Below are 26,854 nucleotides of genomic sequence, written 5' to 3'. Positions count from 1 at the left end.
CCAAATTTTCCACTATCCCATGCCTCCTTACTTTCTGCATAAGCCTACCATGGGGAACCTTATCAAATGCCTTACTAAAATCCATGTACACTACACCCACTGCTTTACCTTCATCCACATGCTTGGTCACCTCCTCAAAGAAGTCAATAAGACTTGTAAGGCAAGACCTACCCCTCACAAATCCGTGCTGACTATCCCTAATCAAGCAATGCCTTTCCAGATGCTCAGAAATCCTATCCCTCAGTACCCTTTCCATTACTTTGCCTACCACCGAAGTAAGACTAACTAGCCTGTAATTCCCAGGGTTATCCCTATTCCCTTTTTTGAACAGGGGCACGACATTCGCCACTCTCCAATCCTCTGGTACCACCCCTGTTGACAGTGAGGACGAAACGATCATTGCCAACGGCTCTGCAATTTCATTTCTTGCTTCCCATAGAATCCTTGGATATATCCCGTCAGGCCCGGGGGACTTGTCTATCCTCAAGTTTTTCAAAACGCGCAACACATCTTCCTTCCTGACAAGTATCTCCTCAAGCTTATCAGTCTGCTTCACGCTGTCCTCTCCAACAATATGGCCCCTCTCGTTTGTAAATACTGAAGAAAAATACTTGTTCAAGACCTCTCCTATCTCTTCAGACTCAATACACAAACTCATCCCGGGTGGATGTCAAAATTACCGTGACATAATCTTGAAAATGTCCAAGCAAATATTGATGCTTAACCGATAGCAAAAAACAATTATCCGGTCATTATTATGTTGCTCTTTGTAGGATCTGTTGTAAACTAAATATTTGCTGCATTTCCCACATTCCAACACCAACTGGAGTTCAAAAATACTTATTTGGCTGTAAAGAAATTGGGAACCTCCAGTGAAAAGTGTTTTATGAAAGAAAGTACTTTCATTTTCTTCCCCTTTGTCTCTCAAAGTTGTTGATTTATGTTGTAGTGCAGTTCTGCAGCTGCCAGTATTGTATTGTGTCCAGATAGCCATGCTTCATATGTGAGCCAAGATTGTTGCAAACTATTTGCCAGTGGAGATTAGCTGAGTCCAGTCCTGTTTTTGTTTATTATGCACTTTGTGGAAACCCGTTCATCTATACAGCTCAGCTCCAGCAAGCGTTTGTGCAATTAAATTATGTCCTTGCCTTCTGTTACAAAATACTCATAACTGATGTGTTATTTTCACAAAGATGAAGAATGTGGTCTGGTTTACAGAAACTCCTTTTTGCAGTCATTAATCTGAGGCATGAATATTACCATTTTTGAGGGTACAGCCAATACTGTTATTACAGGTGGTGAGTTCTAATAGTCTAGATGCATTATACTCCACAAGTGCTCAAATTTTAGCTGTGACAGTGTCTTGTGTTTCGCTGACTCTAACTGAATATTTCTCTGGCATCGTTTTTTTCAAACTTTATGTAGTGATGTCAGTGTGTGGATGGAGCTGGGCTGTCTTTCTATCTTTCACTTTCGTTTTGAGCTGAAAAGCTGCTCTTTTTGGTTTTGCTTTGAGTTGGAGGGATGCATTCAAACAAGAAGCTGCATATCTCTTTCTCTCTCCAGAATGTCTGTAGATCACTTGATGATTTCAAAGTAATACCTGTTTCTGTAGAGAATTTAAACCTGCTGTCTTTGTTTTAAAAAAGGGCTTAACTTATGGATGTTGCTAGGAAAAGTATTAAAGGTTACCTATGAAATATTATATATGTGGGGTTATGCGTGTTGGTAGTTTACTGTGTGTTTCTAAAATGTTAACTGGGTTCATAGAATAAACATTGTTTTGTTTTAAAAATACTTAAAGTCTCTGTTGCATAACACGTGAAGAGTGGACCCTTGTGCTCCCCATAACGAAAATCTATTAAAAGTCGTGGGCCAGGTGAACTCCATGATATACTTTGGAGTTTTCTAAACACTTGCCCATAACACATTGGCTAGGATAGGCCAGCAAAGAATACTTAAGGGGTTGACGGTGGCTAGGCAATGGCAGACATTTAAAGAACACATGGATGAACTTCAACAATTATACATCACTGTCTGGTGCAACAGTAAGATGGAGAAGGTGGCTCAACCATGGATAACAAGGGAAATCAGCGATAGTGTTAAAGCCAAAGAGGAGACATATAAATTGGCCAGAAAAAACTGCAAGCCTAAGGACTGGAAGAAATAAAAATTCAGCAGAAGAGGACAAAGGGTTTAATTCGGAAGGGGAAAATAGAATATGAGAGTAAGCTTGCAGAAAACATAAAAACTGACTGCAAAAGCTTGTATAGATCTGTGAAGAGAAAAGGACTGGTGAAGACAAACGTAGGTCCCTTACAGTTAGAATCAGGTAAACTCATAATGGGCAACAAAGAGATGGCAGACCAGTTGAACAAATATTTTGGATCTGTCTTCACTAAGGAGGACACAAATAACCTTCCAGAAATACTAGGGAATACAGGGTCTGGAATAAAATCCTTATTAGTCAGGAAATTGTATTGGGGAAATTGATGGGATTAAAACCCGATAAGTACCCAGGGCCTGATGTTCTGCATCCCAGAGTACTTAAGGAAGTGGCCCTAGAAATAGTGGATGCATTGGTGCTTATTTTCCAGCATTCTATAGACTCTGAAAGAGTTCCAGTGGATTGGAGGGTAGCTAATGTAACCTCACTTTTTAAAAAAGGAGGGAGAGAGAAAACGGTGAATTATAGACCGGTGAGCCTGACATCGGTGATGGGGAAAATGCTGGAATGAATTATTGAGGATGAAATAACTGAGCATTTGGAAAGCAGGGACATAATCGGTGCAAGTCAGCATGGATTCACTAAAGGGAAATCATTCTTGACAAATTTCTGGATTTTTTTTGAGGATGTGACCAGTAGAGTGGACAAGGATGAACCAGTGGATGTTATGTATCTGGGCGTTCAAAAGGTTTTTGGCAAGGTCCCACACGAGATTAGTGAGCAAAATTAAAGCTCATGGTATTGGGAGTAATGTATTGACGTGGATAGAGAACTGGTTGACAGACAGTAAGCAGAGAGTGGGAATAAACGGGTCCTTTTCAGAGTGGCAGGTCAATGGGGCACCGCAGGGTTCAGTGCTGGGACCCTAGCTGTTCACAATATACAATAATGATTTGGACAAAGGAAGTGCATGCAGTATCTCCAGATTTGCAGACGACACTAAGCTGGGTGGATATGTGTGCTGTGAGGAAAATGCAAAGAGGCTGCAGGGTGACTTAAGTCCAAGCCCTCCTGCCTCACTCTTTCCAAGCCTCCAGTCTGTGCGTCATAGGCCTTTGTAGATTGTAATTGGCAGTCCCATCCTTTGCCTCCTCCCTAGTGTTGCCTTCATCAGGCACTTGTGAACAATCAGGCAGTTTTCAAATCCAGCCCCAAGCCAAGCCCAGTGCCAGGGCCTCACTTGCAGACTCACCCCTCTCCTTCCCTTTTCCTTTCCTCTCCCCTAAGCAGTAATTGCAGAAAAGGAAGGGAATCAGCAGCAAGTAAACAAACTCAGCTACAGAAAACACCAGGAATCTGCAGCCACCAGCAGAAGCAAGGAGCAAACACAACCTGAAGCTGTGAAGTGCTCTCACAACTAACAAAGCCAGTTCCTTATTAGTAATAGCCTTCAACTGTGAAGTTTGAGTCCGCTCACAGACAAAGGGAGTTAAAGTGACCGTTAGCATATAAGAAAGAGCATGACTCTGTCCTGGAACTTTTTGGTAGGACAGACAGGCAGCAGCTGTAGTTGCCCCTTTATGGGTATCCACAATATTTAAAGATGGCTGGAAGACTTCACGGATGATAGCCCCCCCCCCCCCCCAGCCCCCGAACACTGGGGCAGGAGCTCCGGTGCCCTTGAGCTACATGCCCAAAAATGGAAATAGAAATAGCTATTCATCTCCTCAGATCCCCTCAGCAACCATTGAGGCAGCTTCACATTTTAAAAAAGGAGTACTAAATGGAGCCCACATGATTTCTCATTTGGGAGCCGGTTAATTCCCAGGAGGCCGTTGCATTCAATTTCAATCTCGCTAATAAGATGGAAATTGGTGCTAATTGGAGTTGATGATATGCTCGCTATATTTGGGCGTGATCTGAAACTCACAATTGAGGTGGGCCGGGCAGATAGAAAACTGATTAGCGTTCTAGCGCAGATCTCAATTTTGGGCCTTTCCTGCTATTTAACCGTGCGCCCAGATCTGCACCGAGCACAACGCAGTGATTAAATCGAGCCCACAGTATGTATTGCCATTACCAGGTTTCATTTTTATGAAGAAAGATTTGAAAAGTTAGAGTTTTCTTCATTGATGCTGAAAAGGTTAAAGAGTGACTTAATAAAAATTGCTTGATTATTATAAATATTAGGAGAGGAGAATACTCAGGTACAGTTGACCAGGCTAGATGGGATTGAGGTTCACAAGGAGGAGGTGTTAGCAATTTTGGAAAGTGTAAAAATAGATAAGTCCCCTGGGCCAGATGGGATTTATCCTAGGATTCTCTGGGAAGCCAGGGAGGAGATTGCAGAGCCTTTGTCCTCGATCTTTATGGCGTCTTTGTCGACAGGAATAGTGCTGGAAGGCTGGAGGATGGCAAATGTTGTCCCCTTGTTCAAGAAGGGGAGTAGAGACAACCCTGGTAATTATAAACCTGTGAGCCTTACTTTGGTTGTGGGTAAAATGTTGGAAAAGGTTATAAAAGATAGGGTTTATAATCATCTTGAAAGGAACAAGTTGATTAGCGATACTCAACACGGTTTTGTGAAGGGTAGGTCATGCCTCACAAACCTTATTGAGTTTTTTGAGAAGGTGACCAAACAGGTGGATGAGGGTAAAGTGGTTGATGAGGTATATATGGATTTCAGTAAGGCGTTTGATAAGGTTCCCCACGGTAGGCTATTGCAGAAAATACGGAAGTATGGGATTGAAGGTGATTTAGCGGTTTGGATCAGTAATTGGCTAGCTGAAAGAAGACAGAGGGTGGTGGTTGATGGCAAATGTTCATCCTGGAGTTCAGTTACTAGTGGTGTACCGCAAGGATCTGTTTTGGGGCCACTGCTGTTTGTCATTTTTATAAATGACCTGGAAGAGGGTGTAGAAGGATGGGTTAGTAAATTTGCAGATGACACGAAGGTCGGTGGAGTTGTGGATAGTGCTGAGGAATGTTATAGGTTACAGAGGGACATAGATAAGCTGCAGAGATGGGCTGAGAGGTGGCAGATGGAGTTTAATGCGGAAAAGTATGAGGTGGTTAACTTTGGAAGGAGTAACAGGAATGCAGAGTACTGGGCTAATGGCAAGATTGTTGGTAGTGTAAATGAACAGAGAGATCTCGGCATCCAGGTACATAAATCCCTGAAAGTTGCCACCCAGGTTAATAGTGCTGTTAAGAAGGCATATGGTTGTGCTAGCCTTTATCAGTAGGGGGATTGAGTTTCGGAGCCACGAGGTCATGCTGCAGCTGTACAAACTCTGGTGCGGCCCGCACCTGGAGTACTGCGTGCAGTTCTGGTCACCACATTATAGGAAGGATGTGGAAGCTTTGGAAAGGGTTCAGAGGAGATTTACTAGAATGTTGCCTGGTATGGAGGGAAGGTCTTACGAGGAAAGGCTCAGAGATTTGAGGTTGTTTTCGTTAGAGAGGAGAAGGCTGAGAGGTGACTTAATAGAGACATATAAGATAGTCAGAGGGTTAGATAGGGTGGACAGTGAGAGTCTTTTTCCTCGGATGGTGATGACCAACATGAGGGGACATAGCTTTAAATTGAGGGGTGGTAGATATAGGACAGATGTCAGAGGCAGTTTCTTTACTCAGAGAGTAGTAGGGGTGTGGAACACCCTGCCTGCAATAGTAGTAGACTCGCCAAATTTAAGGGCATTTAAGTGGTCACTGGATAGACATATGGATGAAAATGGAATAGTGTAGGTCAGATAGGCTTCAGATGGTTTCACGGGTCGGCGCAACATCGAGGGCCGAAGGGCCCATACTGCACTGTAATGTTCTATGTTCTAAATACTTGGTATTATGAAAGTTTGAGTTGGATAACTGGTCACCTGAGATGGTAATGAGAAAACAGATATTAGGAACATACTACAAATTGAAATACAAGGGGCTAGATTCTTTGTTGCGCTGGCAGCGCACCTATGCCCGCGGGTTTCCCAGCGCCGTGGGGTAACCACAATGGGAAATCTCATTGGCAGGTGGCAGGAACGGAGAGTCCCGCTGGCGGCGAGGGTGTGCTCACCAGGAAAACGCAGTTGGTGGCCCACAGAATCCCACCCAAGGGATTCAATAGGCACCAGTCCTTTTTATAAGTAGATTCAAAATATTTGATTTGCATTGAAGAAAAGTTTAGGTTTTCACACTATTGTAAGTTTACAGTTTAGTACATTGATGTAAATGTACATGTCTGTAGCCTAATGGGGTGGTGTTAATGCTGATTAATTTGAAATCACTATGGAAGAATTAATTGATAGTTTTTAAAATATCAAGTAATTGATGCAGATTTGTTTTCAGTTTAATCATTGAACATAGACTAATAGAAATTACTGCATAGAAGAAAACATAGAACATACAGTGCAGAAGGAGGCCATTCGGCCCAACGAGTCTGCACCGACCCACTTAAGCCCTCAGTTCCACCCTATCCCCGTAACCCAATAACCCCCCCTAACCTTTTTTGTGGTCACTAAAGGCAATTTATCAAGGTCAATCCACCTAACCTGCATGTCTTTGGACTGATCTGGAACATTGGGCGGGGATTCTCCGACCCCCCGGGGGGTCGGAGATCACCCTGGGGCCACCATCAATACCGCCCCGCCGTGTCCCGAATTCTCCGCCCCCCCCGAGATTCTGCGGGGGCAGGAATCGCCGCCGGTCGGCGGGCCCCCCGCGGCGATTATCCGGCCCACGCTGGGCCGAAGTTCCTGCCGCGACAGGCCTCTCCCGCCGGCGGGAATCAAAATACTACCTGACCGGCTTGCAATTGGCGCGCGGGCGGGCCTGGGGTCCTGGGGGGGGGGGGGGTGGGGGTGGGGGGGGGGGATCTGACCCCGGGGGGTTGCCTCCACGGTGGCGGGGCTCATCGATCGGACGGACGGGCCTGTGCGAGGGGGCACTCTTTTTCTTCCACCTCGCCATGGAGGCGGAAGAGACCCCCCCTCCCTACGCATGCGCCGGTATTACGTCAGCAGTCGCTGACGCTCCGGCGCATGCGCGGACTTACGCTGGCCAGCGAAGTCCTTCGGCCCCGGCTGAGTGGCGCCAAAGGCCGTTGACGCCAGCCGGCGGAGTGGAAACCACTCTGGCGCGGGCCTAGCCCCTCAATGTGAGGGCTTGGCCCCTAAAGGTGCGGAGAATTCTACACCTTTAGGGCGGCCCGACGCCGGAGTGGTTCACCCCACTCCGACACGCCAGGACCCCCCCGCCCCGCCGGGTAGGGGAGAATCCGGGCCAGTGTGTCTGTACTGGTCTTGAAATTGAAGTAGGGAATACACATCTTGAAATTGTCCAATGAGCATTCTTGTATTTATTCAACTATTCCCCATTAATGGTCTGATTTTGTAGAGTCTACAGTATGTGTTCTGGCAGAAATCAACACAACAATTTGAGATCTCAAAACAGGTCTGGACTGGATTGACTTACTATCCAAATAATTTTTCCTATTTCAGACACATCCAGAATATTGGTGAGATAAAAACTGATGTGGGCAAAGCTCGAGCTTGGGTGAGACTCTCTATGGAGAAGAAACTGCTGTCCAGCCATATCAAGCAGCTCCTCTCAGACCATGAATTGACCAAGTAAGGAGCACAGTATATTGTTCCTATAACCATCTAGGGTTATCTTTATTTCATACTATATTAGTAGCCAGTGTAAACTGTGTTATATAAAGAAATACTAGTATGGCCAGTAAAAATATAACTTGGGAAAAAGAAACATATGCACCATCTATGATTACAGTATTTCTGCTATAGCCAGTGCAAGATGTGTTCAAATGGACTAGAATTATGTTGTAGTTTCAAGATGCCGTTAAAACTGAAAAAAAGATTGTTTTGCAATTAAGACTGCAGTCACCTTATTGAAGCGGTATTTGAACCTTCACCCCCAGCGATGGGACCCGAAGATCCTGCGCCGGCCAATGGCAGGCTGCCTCCGCCACCACAAAACACACCAGGGGGGGGGGGGGGGGGGGGGGGGATCCAACCCACGATGTTTGATACATTTGTCTTTAAATTAGGCTACAGAAGAAAACGCTAATTAAATCCCCAATATTTCCTTGTTTGAAGACACACAGCAGGGAAAATGCATAAATGAATGGATCTGCATGAATTAATAGCCGGGTTGAAGACCTGATTAACAGGAACTGTCTTTTATAACTCTGTTGAGGGGCTAAAAGCGGCGATGGTATGTTAAGCAATGAGATAAGAAGGATACTTATAATGATGTTGAATTCAGCCAACTCAATATAAACTGTCCAGAGCAAAGTAAAATTAGGCAACTGAACGGGAACCAGTAAATATTGTTCTGGTTTAATTTTGACTGCCATTAGTTCCCAATAATAACTGTAATGAACAGAAGAGCTTGTATTTTGATAATGTTTTATGCCCTAGGGATTTCTCAAAGCTTTCCAAATGTAATAAATTATTTTTGAAGTTTAGTTGCTGATATGCAGGAAAATGTAATTTTGTGCACAGGAGAGCCCAACAAACACGCCACAAATTAGTTAAACTGACTTGAACTGACCAGTGACAAGGGATCTTCCATGTCCATTTAACAAGTAGAGAGGGATTTATTTTAATACCTCGTGCAAAAGATCACAGGCGTGGTCTAACAGAAAGTTTCTAAGTGTGGTTCTAAGAATTGCTGGGTGCTTCCTGGCAGCTGACCCGCCGAGACCACCACTGGTATCCACCGCCAATTAGGGATGGTAACGATGCCCCACAGACTAGGGACTGGTTTAGCGCATGGCTAAATAGCTGGCTTTATAGCAGACTAAGGCAGCCAGCAGCGCGGGTTAAATTCCTGTACCAGCCTCCCCAAACATGTGCCGGAATGTGGTGACTAGGGGCTTTTCACAGTAACTTCATTTGAAGCCTACTGTGACAATAAGCGATTTTCATTTTCATTTTCATTCCATTTCATTTCACATTGGGAATTACCAGCAGTCCTACCAGCAGATTCACCTGGACCACACCCAGAAGCTCCCTGGGTGCTGCTCATAAACCGATCCCGCAGAGCAAATAATCAGACCGCACGCAGCCATGCCACCACGCAGACCAGCTCCATGATTTGGAGATGCTAACCTGGCCAGAGTGTTCGACGTGGTGGAGGCCAGCTTGTATACCCTGTTCCCCGAGGGGGTTGGAGGGTCAGCCACATGGCAGCCAGCGCCGCCTAGCAGGTAGTCGCAAGAATCTCAACAACCTCCACTGGGCTGCACGGGTAAGCAGGCATCAGCCTCCCCAGCACCTGTCCCATCTGCCACCCCTGGCCATCCGCCCTGACCCGACGATCCTACAGTTGGCACCGCAGCCCACCCTGCCCTCCCTAGTACAATTCCGCACCTTTGCTCTAGCACACCCTGGCATCCACCAGCCCACCCCACCCATTCCTAGCAGTGGTACCCACACCTTGTGGCTCACAATGCCTTCTCTTTGCCCCTTCAGAAGAAGTTGGCCCATACAGACTGGAAAGGGCCCTTACAGGCAGCGGGCTGCCCGGACATCTCCCAAGGAGGAATAGGCCCTGGAAGTTGCGGGGTTGCCGAGGATAGAACAAGGATAGAACGGTCACCAACATCGAGTTTGGCTTGCATCACAGAGGTGATTATCCATCGGCCCCCACAGGATGACCTGTCACACTGTGTTGTTCATGCCAGACATAATGATCCTTCCCTCCCACTGACCTCATGCCCATTCTCCCACAGGATCTCCATCTGATGGTGCTGGCCCATCCGGGGTGGCTCCCTGCCTCACAAGAGAACACCTAAATGAGAGCTCTGAGGATGCCACCATTGAGGCATCACAGCACCACACAGTTGCTGATGCACATCAGGTAGAGGCAGGAACATCCAGGGGAGACAGCACTCAGAGGTCTGCTGCATCCCATGACCCAGCTGGGTCCCAGTCCGATGCCGAGGCTCTGGACCAGGTTATCCCAGAGCTGATGCAGATACTAGTGTGTGGCCCTAAAGATTCAGAGGGGGGTGTCAGTGTCACTCTAGTGAGTCCATATCTAATTGTAGGAGCTTCAAAGGCTATGGACGCAGGAGATGGTGCTGACAATGCATGGCACCGAGGCCAACACTGCTGGTGTAGTGACCGCAATGGAAAGCCTGGAGCACGATGTTAGCAGCATGAGTGGTAGTGTCAAGGCGTTGCTCAGTCCACGACAGTATGTCCCAGTCGATGGGGGACGTGTCCCAGGCGCAGGTGGACCTTGCCAGGGTGCTGCGGAGCATGTTCGAGTCTCAGGTGGGCATTGCCGAGGTACTCCAGTGCATATCCCAGTCACTTTGAACTGTGTCCCAGTCTCAGGTGGATCTTGCCGAGGCACTGCGGAACATGTCCCAGTCTCGGGTGGGGACTGCTGAGGTGCTCCAGAGCTTGTCCCAAGAGGTTAGCACTGCTGCCTCACAGCGCCAGGGACTTGGGTTCAATTTCAGCTTCAGGTGACTGTGTGGAGTCTGCACATTCTCTCCCTGGGCGAAATTCTCCCCTACCCGGCGGGGCGGGGTCCCGGCGTAGTGGAAGTGGCGCCAAGCACTCCGGCGTCGGGCCTCCCCAAAGGTACGGAATTTCTCCGCACCTTTAGGGGCTAGGCCCGCACCGAAGTGGCTCCCGCTCCGCCAACTGGCACCAACGGCCTTTGGCGCCATGTCCGATCGCCGTCGGGGCTGGCCGAAATGCCTTCGCCAGGTGGCGTGAGTCCACGCAGGCGCGGAGCGTCAGCGGCCGCTGACATCACACCGGCGCATGCGTGGTGGAGGGGGTCTCTTCCGCCTCCGCCATTGGGGAGGCCGTGGCGGCTGCGGCGGATGAAAAAGAGTGCCCCCACGGCACTGGCCCGCCGCCGATCGGTGGGCCCCGATCGCGGGCCAGGTCACTGTGGGGGCAACCCCCGGGGTCCCGATCGCCCGCGCCCCCCCCCCCCTGCTCGCAGCCGCTAGTCCCGCCGGCACAGGTGGTTTAAACCACGTCGGCGGGAGAGGCTGACAGCGGCGGGACTTCGGCCCATCGTGGGCACGGCGGGGGCGGGATTTACGCCAGCCCCGGCCGATTCCCCGACCCTGCAGGGGGTCGGAGAATTCCGCCCCCTGTCTGCGTGGGTTTCCTCCGGATGCTCCGGTTTCCTTCCACAGTCCAAGATGTGCATGTTAGGTGAATTGGCCATGCTAAATTGGCCCTTACTGTCCAAAGATGTGAGGTTGGGTGGGGCTGTGGGGATAGGATGGGGGAGTGGGCCTAGGCAGGGTACTCTATCAGACAGTCGGTGCAGACTTGATGTGCCAAATGGCCTCCCTCTGTACTGTAGGTATTCTATGATGTTCCAGTCTTTGAGGAACCTTATCCTAGACACAGGTGGACGTTGGTGAGGCACTGCAGGGCATTGTCTGGTCAGACAGCAGCATTGCTGAGGGCATCAACACCACAGTGCACACAATGGGGAGCCCCAGGGGCTGGCAGAGCCGATGATGCAGGGGCCTCTGGAGCTCACTCCAGCAGCCCCTCCAACCCAAGGTGATCCTTGGGGCCTGACAGGCACCGACCAGGAGGAGGGAGTGCTAGAGGCTATCCCGGAGCCTCCCTACAAGTAGAAGACAACTGTCACCATTCCCCGAGTCCCCCCTTCCTGACAATGACGCATCTCAGGGCCAGTGGGCGGAACAGGGTCACACGGTGAGGCATATGACACCGGCAAGTCAGCCAGGTTCCTCTGACCCCCGGCCCTCTAAAGGACGACGACCAGAGGCATCAAAGGCCACAGGGCACACTAAGCAGGCTGCCTCCACTTCTGATGTGCATCCTGGGGACACATCTAAACATAGGGGCAGAGCACGGTGGGCTAAGTAGATACAGGATCACCGAGGGAGAGGGGGGGGGGGGGGGGGGGGAGAGGTGCATCTCAGGAGGGGTAGGGAAAGTTAGGGTCACAATGGTACACCATTAAAACACTATTACACCCAACACATGTGAGGCCTCTGTCATGACGCCTGCCACCCCCTTTCCCAGCTGCTCTCCCCAGGCCCCTGGGCACGGTGATCCTATGATCTGTCGTCGCCCCCCCCCCCCTCCCCCCCCCCCCCCCCCCCAAGGCATACCACGTCCTGGTGATGGATGTGAGTGACCAATAAGAGTCAGGACTAGGCATGATTGAGGAGCACCAGAGTCATCTCACTAGGTATCATCACCCCTCTTGCCTTGTATATTGATCCAATGACCGTGCCGACACAGGCCCTTAACTCGAGTGCTTAACTAGACCCTGGGAGGGTGGAACAAGACATGGCGGGGGGTAGGGGGAATAGTTGGGGGAACAATGAGGGAGGGGCAGTATGGAATGGGGGATGAGGGGGTGGGTGGAATGGTGGATGGGAAGGGGGTGAGATGACAGGTGACGCCACGTTCGATGAGAAAAGCGGACGTGAATAAGGACCACCCCTGCCTTCTGGCATGCTGGACCTTCGTTGTCACCGCCTGTCATCCATCCTCTGGCTGCTCCCGCGGATCCTCCCGGACTCATCCTCCAGCTCCTCGGGTCTAAAAGTCGGGAGAACAAGTTCCAACCTAATTCTCCACCGTTGGGTAACTGATTTTGGCCTCTGCCAAATGTGCTCCACTGCCCAGTACGACTCCTGCTTCTGGTGGGAGTGGAAAATTCCATCCTAAGAGTCTTCCATGACCCAAATATTAATTGAGATTGAATATGTGTGAAAGGTACAGAGGGGATGGAATTCTTAAATGTGCTGAGGAATGCTTGTTTAGCCTGGCACTGCTGGTGCCAGCTGGGCACCCTAGCAGTGCCACCTGTGAGCAAGCCTGGCACTCTCAAAGTGCCCATGTGGCACTCAACTGGCATGAGCACTGCCATGATGCCAGTTGGCATTGCCAAGGTGCGATGCTGGCATTTGTTTGTGTGATTGAGCCAGGGATGCCCAGCGTGGGTGTTGGGCGGTGACCCTCAACCCTCATATATTGCATTTGGGCTGGAGGGGGAGGTTGTGGATTGTTTCTGGGACCTCTGAGATTGGGACGCCACTCTCGCTACAATTGGGTGTTCTGGTGAGTAGACCTCCCCATTGTACTAACTGGAGCTATATGCGGCCTCGGACGTGCATTCATAGTTCAGTCCCCTTATTCAACTACGAGTGCTGGGAAACACGCGGCCTAAACGCGTTATGGGACTTTATTCCCTTTTGGGAGAATCGCGCCCTAAACTCCATTGTATCCAAGGAAAAGTAGTAAGTTGAATCCAAAATGGCTCTGTGGCAGGAAGCAAAAAGTAATGATTGACTGGTGTTTTTGTGATTGGAAGGCTGTTTCCAGTGGGGTTATGCAGGGAGCACTGTTAGGTTGCTTACTTCTTGTGGTATATATGTCAATTACTTTTTTTTTATAAACTTAGAGTACCCAATTCATTTTTTCCAATTAAGGGGCAATTTAGTGTGGCCAATCCACCTACCTTGCACATCTTTGGGTTCTGGGCACGAAACCCACGCAAACACGGGGAGAATGTGCAAACTCTACACAGACAGTGACCCAGAGCTGGCATCGAACCTGGGACCTCGGCGCCGTGAGGCAGCATGGCTAACCCACTGCGCCACCGTGCTGCCCTATATATTAATGACTTAGACTTGAAGGTGGGAGGCATGATTCGGAAATTTGTAAATAATACAAAGATTGGCTGTGTGGCTGAAGGTGAGGACGAAAACTGTGGACTAGAGGAAGATATGAATGGATTGGTTGCGTGGTAGAAAAGTGACAAATAGAATTCAATCTGTGAAGTGTGAGGGGATACACTGGAAACGACAATTAAGACAAGGAAATATACAATAAATGGTCTGAAACTTAAAAAATGTGGAGGAACAGACTGTACACCCACAAATATCTGAGGGCAGTAGGACCTGGAGGATAGCCGGTTAAGTAGGGACATGGAATAGATTCCTTTATTAGTCACGGCATGGAATGCAAAAGCATGGGGATTGTGCTAGAGCTGTCTAAAACAATAATAAACCCACAACTAGAGAACTGCATATAGTTCTGGTTACCGTATTACAAAATGGATGTTATTGGGTTAGAAAAGATGCAGAGGAGATTTGCGACGGTGTTTCTGGTCCGCAATGGCTCAGTTGGTAGCAGACTTGCCTCTGGAGTCACAAAGTTACAGATTCATGTTCCACTCCAGGACCTTAGTTAACGTCACAAAATCAGCTTATCTGTGTATTATAACTTTTCTATTTGTAAGAGCTATTGTGTGTGTATTCACTGCCATGTTTCCTGCATTACAACAGTGACTACGCTTCAAAAGCATTCCATTGGCTGTAAAGCATTTTAAAACATCTTGAGTTCGTGAAAGTAGCAGTATAAATGCTAGTCTGCCTTTGGCTTTCTTTCAGGACTGGAAACTTTGAGAAAAGATTGGATAGCGTGAGGTTGTTTTCTTTGGAACAGAGGAGGTGATTTAACAGGTGTTCAAAATTGAGGGACCTAGATGGAGTGGATCGGAAGAATGTGTTTTCCTGAGCAGAAAGTTCAACAACCAGAGGGCATTGATTTAAAGTCATTAGTAGAAGGATCGGAGGCGAGTTGAGGAGAAGCTAATTTCACACACAAGAGTGGTTAGGTTTGGAACTTGCTGCCTGTAAAAACCCTCATTTCATTTAAAAGTTACATGAGAAGTACGGTAACCCAAATCCAATTAACTCCACATCAGTCTACTCTCGATCACCAATAAAATGATGAAAGGGATCATCAATAGGACAATCAAGCAGCACTTGCTTAGCAATAACCTGCTCACTGACGCTTTGGGCCACTCAGCTCCTGACCTCATTACAGCCTTGGTTCAAACGCGAACAAAAGAGCTAAACTACAGAAGTGAGGTGAGAGTGACTGCCCTTAGTATCAAGGCTGCAATTGACCGGGTATAGAACCAAAGTGTTCTGGCAAAACTGGAATCAATGGGAGTAAGAAGAAAAACCCTCTGCTGGTTGGAGTCATACCTGGCACAAAGGAAGATGGTTATGGTTGTTGGAGAACATTTACCTCAGGGCATCACTACAGGAATTTCACAGGGTCGTTCCCAAAGCTCAACCATCTTCAGCTGCTTTTTCAATGACCTTTCTACCATAAGGTCAGAAGTGAGGATGTTTGCTGATGACTGGGCAACGTTTAGCACCATTCGCGACGACTCAGACACTGAAGTAGTCTATTTCTAACTGTAACAAGATCTGGAAAATATCCAGGCTTGGGCTGACAGTGACAAGTGACACTCGTGCCACACAGGTGTCAGGCAATGATAATCTCTAACGAGAGAGAATCTGACTATTGTCCCATGACATTCAGTGACATTAGCATTACAGAATCCCCCACTATCAACATCCTGGGGGTCCCATTCACCAGAACATGAACTGGACTAGCCATATAAATACTGTGGCTACAAGAGCACATCAGAGGCGAGGAATACTGGAGCAAGTAGTACAGCTCCTAACTCTCCAAAGCCTGCCCACAATCTACATAATAATAATCTTTATCGTCACATGTAGGCTTACATTAACACTGCAATGAAGTTACTGTGAAAAGTCCCTAGTCGCCACATTCCGGCGCCTGTTCGGGAACACATCGGAGAATGCAGAATGTCCAAGTTACCTAACAACAGATCTTCGGGATTTGTGAGTGGAAGCACCCGGAGGAATCCCATGCAGACACAGGGAGAACGCACAAGTCAAAAGTGTAATGGAATAATCTCCCCTGGCATGGATGTGTGCAGCTCCAACAACACTCACGAAGCTTGACACCATACAGGACAAAGCAGCCCACTTGATTGGCATCCCTTCCATTAACATTCATTGCCTCCACCACCAAGCACAGTAGCAGCTGTGTACCATTTACAGGATACACTGCAGGAACCTGTGGTGATATGCCTATGAATAATATTGTATACGCTCAGCACTGTGACCTCCCTCCAGCAGGTGGTGTCAGACATCAGTCATGTGACATCTGGCTCTCGCCAAAAGGTTGTAAGGCATACACCAGGACAGTTGCACATAAGGGTAGTTCCAGGAGAGTCTATGTAACTCAATCAGTAACTTAGTCTGTATAGCATTCTGATGTTACCTTACCACGCGTACATAAATAAACCATCATTCTAGTTAAGTCACCAGCAGTTCTGTATTAATCAGTGCAAAGACAAGGGGCACGATTCTCCGAGCCCTGCGCCGGGCCGGAGAATCGCCACAACCGCGCCATGCCACTCTGACGCCAGCGCGCGATTCTCTGAGGTGTGGAGAATCGCCGCAATTTGCGCCGGTGCGTTTGGGCCGAGATGCCGCGCGGAAAAGGCAGAGTTCCGCCGGCGCCGTTCACGCCTGGTCGCTGCCGACGGGAACTCTGCGCGAAGGGTCGGGGAGGCGGCCTGTGGGGAGGGGGAAAAGGGGGCTCCTTCCCCGGGGGGCGCCTCAGATGGGGTGTGGCCTACTTTGTTGCGCGGCCGGCCCCTGTTGCTTGTTCTGGGTGAGTGTGCTTAACACTCAATTTGGCTCTGTTTCGTTCATAGCTTTGGAATCGGCAGGTATCATTAAGATACCGCCACAAGTTTCAAGTTCAAGTTCAAAGCAATAAACCCATACACCAATTAGTAAGTTCAAACAAGACACGTTTATTATATTACAGTAATCTACTAATCATGCATATAAAACTATAAGACTAGGCTAATCCTACCACTAATAGGCCAAATACTTATCTGGATAAGGGGACTGCCGGATCAGGGAACAACGGCCTCTAGCTTTGTCCTGGGTCCGCAGGCTTCCAGTAGTTATGGACTAAAGGGGGTCAGGAGTGTCTACTCTCATAGCGTGAGTTGTGACACTTACTTGTTGGCGGCTGCTGTCCAGACCTCTCCTCCTCAAGGTTCTTCTGCTACAACGGTGTTCTGCTGGGAGGGCTGGCTGGTCAAGGAGAGGTTGGCAGAGAGAGAGAGCTGGGGTCGCGGTCTCTGTCTTATACTCCTCTCAGGGTCTTGCGCCCACCTGGGCGGACCCTCTATACTCTTGCAATCGATTGGGTCTCTTCCCAATCGATTGATTTGAATTCCCCAATAACGGGGCAGTACCTCGATCACTGGGGCGGTTCTTGGGACTTATTGTTTTGGACTTCTTTGGCGCCGAGAAGTCTGGCCTTCCATTCAATGTATCGATTTGTGTTTAACTTGTTTCCATTGTGTCTGGGGATCACCCGGTATTCCCTCATTAGTATGTTAACTGGTTTCTTTTCACAGTGCTGTCTGGTTTCTGCAGCAGTCAGAACTGGTTTCTGCAGTAGTCTGAATATACAAGCGCTTTGCAAGCTGCTTACTTTCACAACATGCCCTATTTCTCTGCATTCCTTGCAATCTTCCATTTGTGTTGGGCAGTGGTCACCCCAGGTGGCTACACCCCTGAGCCCCCATGCCATGTTGCGTAGGGGCCGGCTGCGCGGAAGAAGTCCCCCGCGGCATAGCGTGGGTTGGCGCGCCCAACTGCGCATGCGCGTGGGTTGGCGCAGGGCCCATTTGGCGCCAGGAAGGGAGGCTGGAGCGGCGTGAACCACTCCAGTGCCATGCTGGCCCACTGTGGGGGTCCAGAATCGGTTGTCCCCGCGCCCGTTTCGCGCCGTCGTGAAATGCAACGGCATTCACAACAGCGCGAACACTTAGTCTTCATTTTGGAGAATCGCGCCCAAGGTCGCAGGACACAACATGGTACATTGAGTGTTGAAGATTTGAAGGTAACAGCAGAAAAGGCGAAGTGAAAGCGTCCGAAGAACAAAAAAAGAGAAGATTCTTCCACCGACCTGGTGAACTGCAACCATTGGCGACGCAACGGCAGCACGGGCAGCATGGTAGCACAAGTGGATAGCACTGTGGCTTCACAGTGCCAGGGTCACAGGTTCGATTCCCCGCTGGGTCGCTGACTGTGCGGAGTCTGCATGCTCTCTCCATGTCTGTGTGGGTTTCCTCCAGGTGCTCCGGTTTCCTCCCACAGTCCAAAGACATGAAGGTTAGATGGATTGGCCATGCTAAATTGCCCTTAGTGTCCAAAAAGGTTAGGAAGGGTTATTGGGTTCCGGGGATAGGGTGGAAGTGAGGGCTTAAGTGGATCGGTGCAGACTCAATGGGCCGAATGGCCTCCTTCTGCACTGTATGTTTTATGTTCAATGCAACAAACGACGTTGAAGTTCGAGATGGAAGGTTTAAAGGCACCCAACCAGCTTCAAGTCTCGCGTAGCGTAGACTAAAACTGACATCTTTTCAAAACAACAGTTTATTATAATTATAATAATAATCGCTTATTGTCACAAGTAGGCTTCAATGAAGTTACTGTGAAAAGCCCCTAGTCGCCACATTCCGGCGCCTGTTCAGAGGGCCGGTACGGGAATTGAACCCGTGCTGCTGGCCTTGTTCTGCATAAATTCTATGTCTCAGTCCTTGACCTGCAGCCACAGCCTGATGAAAGGCTAATTGCGTTGCTTCTCTTGGTGGCGGTCCACAAGCAATTGAAATCTATAATACAGTTGCTTTTCATAACGAAGAGATACGATGAAGTCATCAAATAGGGGCAGCACGGTAGCATTGTGGTGAGCACAATTGCTTCACAGCTCCAGTGTTTCAGGTTCGATTCCCGGCTTGGATCACTGTCTGTGCAGAGTCTGCACATTCTCCCTGTGTGTGCGTGGGTTTCCACCAGGTACTCCGGTTTCCTCCCACAGTCCAAAGATGTGCAGGTTAGGTGGATTGGCCATGCTAAATTGCCCTTAGTGTCCAAAATTGCCCCTAGTGTTGGATGGGGTTACGGGTTATGGGGATAGGCTGGAGGTGTGGACCTTGGTAGGGTGCTCTTTCCAAGAGCCGGGGCAGACCCGATGGGCCGAATGGCCTCCTTCTGCACTGTAAATTCTATGAAATACTTCTATCGGCACTCTCTGAAAAAAATTAAACATTTGAAAGATACATTTTTCGTACGTGTACCCAGAAACCAGGTGAATCTTTCGACAATTTTGTAATCGACTTGAAGCTGAAGGCCCAGTCCTGCAATTTCAGTGACCGAAAATCATCGATGATACGGACCAATTCATGTTTGACATATCGAATGATAAGCTCCATGAAGATTGTGACGGAAGGAAGACCTAAAATTGGAAAACGCATTTAAGATTTGGCATGTGAATGAGGTGGCTGCACAGCAAATCAGTACACTCGCTTTGCAACATTTTTTAATAACATTTTATTGAGATATTTTTTGTCATGGTAACAGCAGTAATATAAACAATGTACATGAAAATATAACCATAGTGCAAATACAACCTCCCACCCCAACAGGTCCCACCATTAATTACCCCCTAATCTATGCGAACCAAACCCCACCCCCTCTGCTGACAATTAGTTCTCTGCGAAGAAGTCGATGAATGGTTGCCACCTCCGGCGAAACCTCTCAAGGCGAACTTAATTTTCTCCAGACAGAGAAAGTTAGCCATGTCCGATAGCCAGGTCCTCTGACTTCGGGGGGCCTTGCGTCCCTCCATGCTAGTAATATCCGCCTCCGGGCTACCAGGGAAGCAAAGGCTAGAACATTTGCCTCTTTCTCCTCCTGGATTCCCAGATCCTGCGACACCCAGAAAAACCGCCACCTCTGGACTCGATGCCACCCTTGTTTTTAATACCTTGGACATGACGTCAGCAAACCCCAGCCAAAATCCCCTCAGCTTTGGACATTCCCAGAACATGTGGACATGGTTCGCTGGTCCTCCCGCACATTTTACGCACCTATCTTCCACCCAAAGAATTTGCTCATCCGGGCCACTGTCATGTGAACCCGGTGAACGACCTTGAATTGAATCACGCTGAGTCTGGCACAAGTTGCGGTCGCGTTGACTCTACTCAACGTGTCCGCCTAAAGGTCCTCCTCTATCTTTCCCCCCAGCTCCTCCTCCCACTTTCGCTTCAGCTCCTCAGTGTGCGTCTCCTTGATCCCATAAGTTCCTTATAATGTCAGAAACGCTCCCCTCGCCTATGCATCCTCTGGAAACTACCCTGTCCTGAATCCCCCTTAGCGGCAGGAGTGGGAAGGTTGATACCTGTCTACGCAGAAAGTCCCGCACCTGCAGATATCAAAATTCGTTACCCCCCACCAATGCAAACTTCTCCTCCAGCACCCTCATATTCGGAAAGCTCCTCTCTATAAACAAATCCCCCATCCTCTCAATCCCCGCTCCCCGCCACATTCGGAACCCCCCGTCCAAACCTGTGATTATCGCAGATTGGGGACCAGACCGATGCTCACCACATGTCTCCTCCATTGCCCCCAGACTCTCAAGGCCCACCACCACCATGGAGCTGATTGGGGACCAGACCGATGCTCCCACATGTCTCCTCCATTGCCCCAGACTCTCAAGGCCACCACCACCACGGAGCTGGTGGAGTACCGCACCGGCGGGAAACAGCAGAGGCGCAGTTACCAGCGTCCCCCAAACTTGTGCCCTGCAAGAAGCCGCCAACCCGCCTCCATATGCACCCATGCCGACAACCCCCCCCCCCCCCCCCCCCCCAACCAGCCACTTCCAAATCATGGCTATGTTAGCCGTCCCCTACCAATGTAAACGGTAGTTTCCCCCGTCGCCTCTCTTGACCCTTCGCCAAGACCGCAAACATCTCGTTCTTCCCCATATTCAGCTTATACCCTGAAAACCGGCCAAATTCCCCTAAAATTCTCATGATTTCTTCCATCCCCTCAATTGGATCTGAAACATACAGAAGCAGGTCGTCTGCATACAGCGAGACTCTGTGCTCCATCCCCCTCCCCCAGCCCGGAACTGTCGATCGACCAGGGCTGCCGATACACTACAGTAGAAGAAGATTGAGACGTTGGGTGAATGTGAGCTTGAGTTAAGTGTGCACGACACGACGTACGTTGCCATTTTTCATTGTGGACATGAAAATTTGGTCTATCATAGGAGCGGATGCATGTGAGGCCCTGAACCTAGTTAAGTCGCTGCACGTTCCAGACAGCGAGTGGCCCAGCCGATTCTACAAATCTTAATGAGATGTGATGGTGCAGTCATTCGATGAGCAACAAGCAAAAGTACAGGAGGAGGACGACAAATCAGATAAAGAGACTGAAGAGCTAGAGGATATTCCAGACTTCTGGTTAACAGTTTTTAAGAAGGTGTATATACGCAGTGGCATGAGACAGGAGCATAATGTGCCCATATTAAAGCATCTACAAGATGTGAATGTTAAATGTTCAGAGCGTGAACAGCTAAAGAGCTTCATTCTGGAGCTTCATTCTGGAGTTTAACTTTGAGCCTAATGAATATTTTACACATGAGGTAATTACAAAAGTATATCAGCTGGAGTCGTAGCCTGACCAGCTTAAATCTTCATTCTTTGACCAATCAGAAATCACGGGATGCACAGGCTGTCAAATCAACTGGAAGAAAGGAAAAAATATCACACTGAAAACAATCAAATGAAGCCAAAGCAATTGGGGTTGAAGTACTCGCAAAATAGTTACAAAAACTCACTGTACCAAATGACTCATTCTTCAATTTCTTCAGTCCTCCTGAAGTTCCACAGCATGAAATGTTAAATAAACGTTCTGCAGCAGAACATGCTGCTGATTTGAAATTGGTTGCCTCCTGCGTGAACACATAATTCCGTATGCAATGTCGTATTTTACAAGAGAAGTCTTGGCAGATGATACTGACTCCGATGACGAAGATATCGATGACATATACAAAGTCCATAAAATGATGCAGAAAGTAAAGACTCGAAGGGTGAGCCAGATGAAGATGACTATGAAATGCTGGTAAGCATGTGTCGCGGGAGTGATAGCAAACTAGATGAAGGTTCTGAGATGGCGCATGTCAAAATGGAAAGTAAAATAGCAGTAGCCAATACCTCAGAGGATCAGAACTCAGATACACTAATATAGAAGGACATAATACCTATCTTGGAGAAAACTGGCTCTCGAGGCATATGGTAAATCATCTCGGGCATATGAAATCATCTCGGCAGTGGACCTCCCAGATACTCCAAGTCACTCCACAGAAAAATGAGTTTTGAGGAACTGATGACTATATCCCTATGTAGCTCTACGATGATGGATGACACATACATACTAGTGCAAGACCAGGATGAGCCATCGCCTGGAGCGTCAGAACCATTTCGAGTGATGAGGAGCCATCCCTCGGGGCTCAAACATGCGAGGAAGGAACAGCATCTGATGTTATAGGTGGGGCTTCACCCAGGCACCAGAATGCGAGACTCTGCAACCACCCATTGAAAACACAGACTTGGCTGTGACTACACCTTCCCATTGGAAGCACGCCGGCACGAGAATTCCCAATTGATGATCTGCACACTTCACCTCCCATGGTGCAGGCCAATAGCAAGGCCAGGGTTGCCAACCCAAATACAAAAAGAGAAGCACTCATAAAATGATAATGAAAGCAAAATGAGGTAGAGAAAGAGAGTGAGAGATGCAGTGAATCCCACAGATGACACCAACGGGGGATTTAATTGCAGTGTTATGTAAGCCTACTTGTGACAATGATAACGATTAGTATTATAAGAGAAGGCTTCGATGTTCTGGCCAACAAGCCAGAGTCAGAGAATACACAATGACGCAGCAGCAACAAAGATCGTCATGTAAGAATACAAAAAAGAAAAAGCTGATGATGCAGGTGTGGCCAACAAGGATCCATGCCTTCAAAAGCATTGTGTCAAAAGGATAAGGAGCATAAGGACCGTCGTGCAAACCAGTCTTCACAAAAGCAGACAAGAGCCCAGACGAAAAGCAGGATGATTCTGTGAGGGAGGCACAATGAGTTGTCCACAAGGAACACACACCTTGCAGGCATATCATGTCTATGGATGCATTAGTTAAATCTGTTATTATTCATCAGCCAAATGTGTAAAGTATTGATATCAATCATGTTATATATAAAGATCAACATCTCCAAAGGAAGGGGGATGTGGTGTATGCCTGTGAATAATATTGTATATACTGAGCAATGTGATCTCCCACCAGCAGATGACATCATACATCAGTCATGTGACATCCGGCACTCGCCAGAAGGTTGCAAGGCGTACACTAGGACAGTTGCGCATTGGGGTAGTTCCAGGAAAGTCTATGCAACTCAATCAGTAACTTAGTCTGTATAGCATTCTGATTGCTGCCTACCATGTGTACATCAATAAATCATCATTCAAGTTAAGTCACCAGTGGCTTTGTATGAATCATTGCAAAGACAAGGTCACAGAACACAACAGATCTCACCAATGTTTCAAACCCATGACCACTACCATCGAGAAGGACAAGGTCAACAGATACATAGGAACACCACCATTTGAAGTTTGCCCCCCAGGCCACTCACCATCCTGACTTGGATCTATATCGCCGTTCCTACACTGTTGCTGGGTCAAAATCCTGGAACTACATCCCTAACAGCACTGTACCTTACTGTTGCACGTTTTACTTGAGTGTAATACGCGTTTATTGGAGTGTATTAACACGCCTCCGTTTAAAGGCCGTGTGCTTAACACTGCTAGGCTCTATGTGTAATTTCCGCTCGGGAGTCGCCAGGGTGTCGTATATAAACACCTCACAAATATTCCAAGGTCAGTTCAAAGTAATAAAACTATACACCGATTAGTAAGTTCCAACGATCAATATTTATTATACAATATAATAAATACGCATGCACATGCTAAGACTAATACCTATTTCTACTATTAAACGACTAAATACTTATCTAAGTGGGAACCAGCAAGGTCAGGGGACAAGGCCTTTGGTCCTTTATGGGCTGCACCGTTCTGTTCGTTATTAGAAGAGTACTGTATAAGTTCACGTAGCGAGCGTCGGTTTGGGACTTACTGAACGATGGCTGGTGCTCAACGGCTGGTGATGGAAGACAGGATCAACGGCTGGAGTCGGAGTCAGGATACAACAGCAGATCTGGGTCGAAGTCAAAACAGCAGTCCAAGCCGGAGCACAAAAACAGACAGGACCATGTGTGGGGGTCTATCTTTATAGTGGCCCCCAATGTCCGGCCTTTCGGGGCGGGCTTTACCTTCCATGCATTGATTGGATCAATTCCCAATCGATGTCTCACTAATCCCCCAATCTGAGGGTCCCTTCTCGATGGGGGGGGGCGGTCTCTAGGGTCTTTTGTGATGGATACTTCTGGTGCCGTTTTGTCTGGGCCTCCACTTAAAGTATCCATTCAAAACCAAATGTTGCTATTGTGTGTGCCCAGATCTGGATTGCCTCATTAATATGCAAAGCGTTTTGCTATTAACACCTTTGGTTGAGATCTTCCACCTGGCCAGAAACTAGTTTTGCTGCGTGCAGAATGCTAATCAGTCTTTGCAGACTGCTTGTCTTGGCTAAACTGCTTTCTCCCTGCAGTCTTAGCAGTTCTCCATTTTGTTAGCCCAGTGTCCATCTTAGGTGGCTACACTACACAGTATGAACCCCAGCATTCAAGAAGGCAGCTTGCCTGCACCTTCTTAAGGGAAACTAGGGATGGATAATGAATGCTGACGTAGCCTTGCAATAGCCCACATTCTTTAAATAAATAAAAACATCTAAAAACTGAAAAATGTGATTGAGCTGAACAGTTCTTTTATGGCCAGCACAGACATGATGAACTGAATGGGGTTTCCTTTTTGTTCTGTAAATTTTCCGTGCTTCTATCAAAAATTACTCCTTTGACAGTGTAGCACTTCTGATATACTGATGTGGTCGGGGTTTAAATCCAGAACTCTGTCACTCACAGATGAGAGTGTTAACAATGAGACAAGCTGACATTTAGAAAAGAAGTATGTTTATTCATCCAATGCAAGACAAAGTATATTGGAAAAGACAGTAAAACCTTTTAATGTGTGATGGAAATGGAGCATGTATTTAATTCAACTTGACAAGCTGTAGAGGATTCTGTCTCAGCTATTCAGCCTATCTATAATGTAACAATGTATATATGTTCATCAATAATTACAATGATGAGATTAAGAGCAATGTTGAAACTGCGGCTTTAAAAACATATAGGTTGTTCTTGGGATGTGGGCAATACTGATGACGATATTTATTACGCATCGCTAGTTGCCTTCAAATGTGATGGTGGGACATCTTCAATTGCTGCAGTCCGTGTGATATTCTCCCACAATGTGTTTCAGCACCATTTGATAACTGTTAATATATCTTTTTTTCCCTTTTCATTTTCTTCTCATCTTTACTTCAACTATGCTTTAAAAAATCATCAAACATGCAAAAACAAACATGCTGAGTCTTATGTTGCCTAAACTGCAATGGCTGTAATTTAAAGTGGACAGCCTGATTGACTTTGATTATATTTGAATATCCATGATGCAAGCTGCTCCATCTTATTTATTCATAATGTGCAGAGATTGGAAATAACTGGGTCATGTCTGCTTGTTAGCTTTGTGACTGTTATGAAAAGAGAAGAAAAATTATATCAGGATGTGCATAAAACATATCTGTGGTAGAAAATGAAGAGTGAAACTGTTACCTGTCTGGTACCTTCCTGACTTTACAAACATAGCAATAAACAACAAATTATAAATAATGATGGTGTCTGTGCTACAGAGTAATAATCTCCTTTGAAATAATTTTAGTTTAAGGCATATTTGCCCATATTTTTCCCCTTCCATTCTTTCTTTCTCTTCCTAAAGACAACGACAGAAGTAGCACAAGGACATAAGTCATCCAGTGTTACTTCCATATACTTTTTCTTATTTGCGAACCTAGACAGTGGGTCTTTTTCCTAATACTTGTTCATGTGTTCAACGCTAAACCCTAAGCACACAGGAGTTCCTAATGAATTGAGCAATGTCCTTACTCAGTGTATTTGTTACAGGGTTAGCACATCAGATTTAGCAATTAACACCTAATTGCCAGAAATGGCTTATTGAAGTATATATGGTAATGCACCACAGGCCAGTGCTATATTCACAACTGCTTGGTTTGATTGATTTTTTTAAATGTATTTTGTTCCAACATATCAAAAATACAAAAACACAAATCAACAACATTATCAACACCCCCTCAGTCCACAGTTTGTACAATTTTCCCACTTTTCACCCCCCAACCCTATGACAAACAATTCCTCAAACATTGTCATGAATAGTCCCCACCATGTCTCAAAGCCCTCCGCTGGTCACCTCAATTGAAACTTGATCTTTTCCAGCCGAAGGAAGTCATAAAGGTCCCCCAGCCAGGCCACCCCTTTGGCGGCAATCCAACAATATCCTTTGCTGGGCAATTAGAGAGGCAAAGGCCACGACAACAGTCCACACCCCCCCCCCCCCCCCCCCCCCCCCCCCCCCCCCCCCCTCCATCAGCTCTGGCATTTCTAATACCCTAAAGATTGACACCATTGGGTCCGACCTGAGCCTAACCCCACAATCTCTGAAAGTGTCCCGAATGATGGCTCCTCACTTCTCACAGCCCCAATAACATGTGCCATGATTCGCTGCCCTCGTCCACACTTCTCACACTCATCTGCCACCTCCTGGAAGAATCCACTCATCAACACCCAGGTCATATGCACCCTGTGCATTATCTTGAATTGAATTAAGCTATCCTCGCGCACAAGGCAGCCGAAT

General features: G+C 47.5%; 1 protein-coding gene across 1 annotated transcript in view; it reads left to right on the top strand.

Annotated features, from left to right (window-relative positions):
* Positions 1-26,854, top strand: part of LOC119971886 (DENN domain-containing protein 5A-like) — a 387,311-nt gene that overhangs the window by 303,812 nt on the left and 56,645 nt on the right. Inside the window, 1 exon segment of the mRNA XM_038808165.1 lies at positions 7,657-7,785. Within this exon segment, the coding sequence (XP_038664093.1) occupies positions 7,657-7,785 (129 nt within the window).

This window comes from Scyliorhinus canicula, chromosome 9 (genome assembly GCF_902713615.1).
Source record: "Scyliorhinus canicula chromosome 9, sScyCan1.1, whole genome shotgun sequence".
Lineage (NCBI taxonomy): Eukaryota > Metazoa > Chordata > Chondrichthyes > Carcharhiniformes > Scyliorhinidae > Scyliorhinus > Scyliorhinus canicula.
The sequence above is the reverse complement of the archived record's forward strand: the minus strand, read 5'-3'. Positions and strand labels throughout refer to the sequence as shown.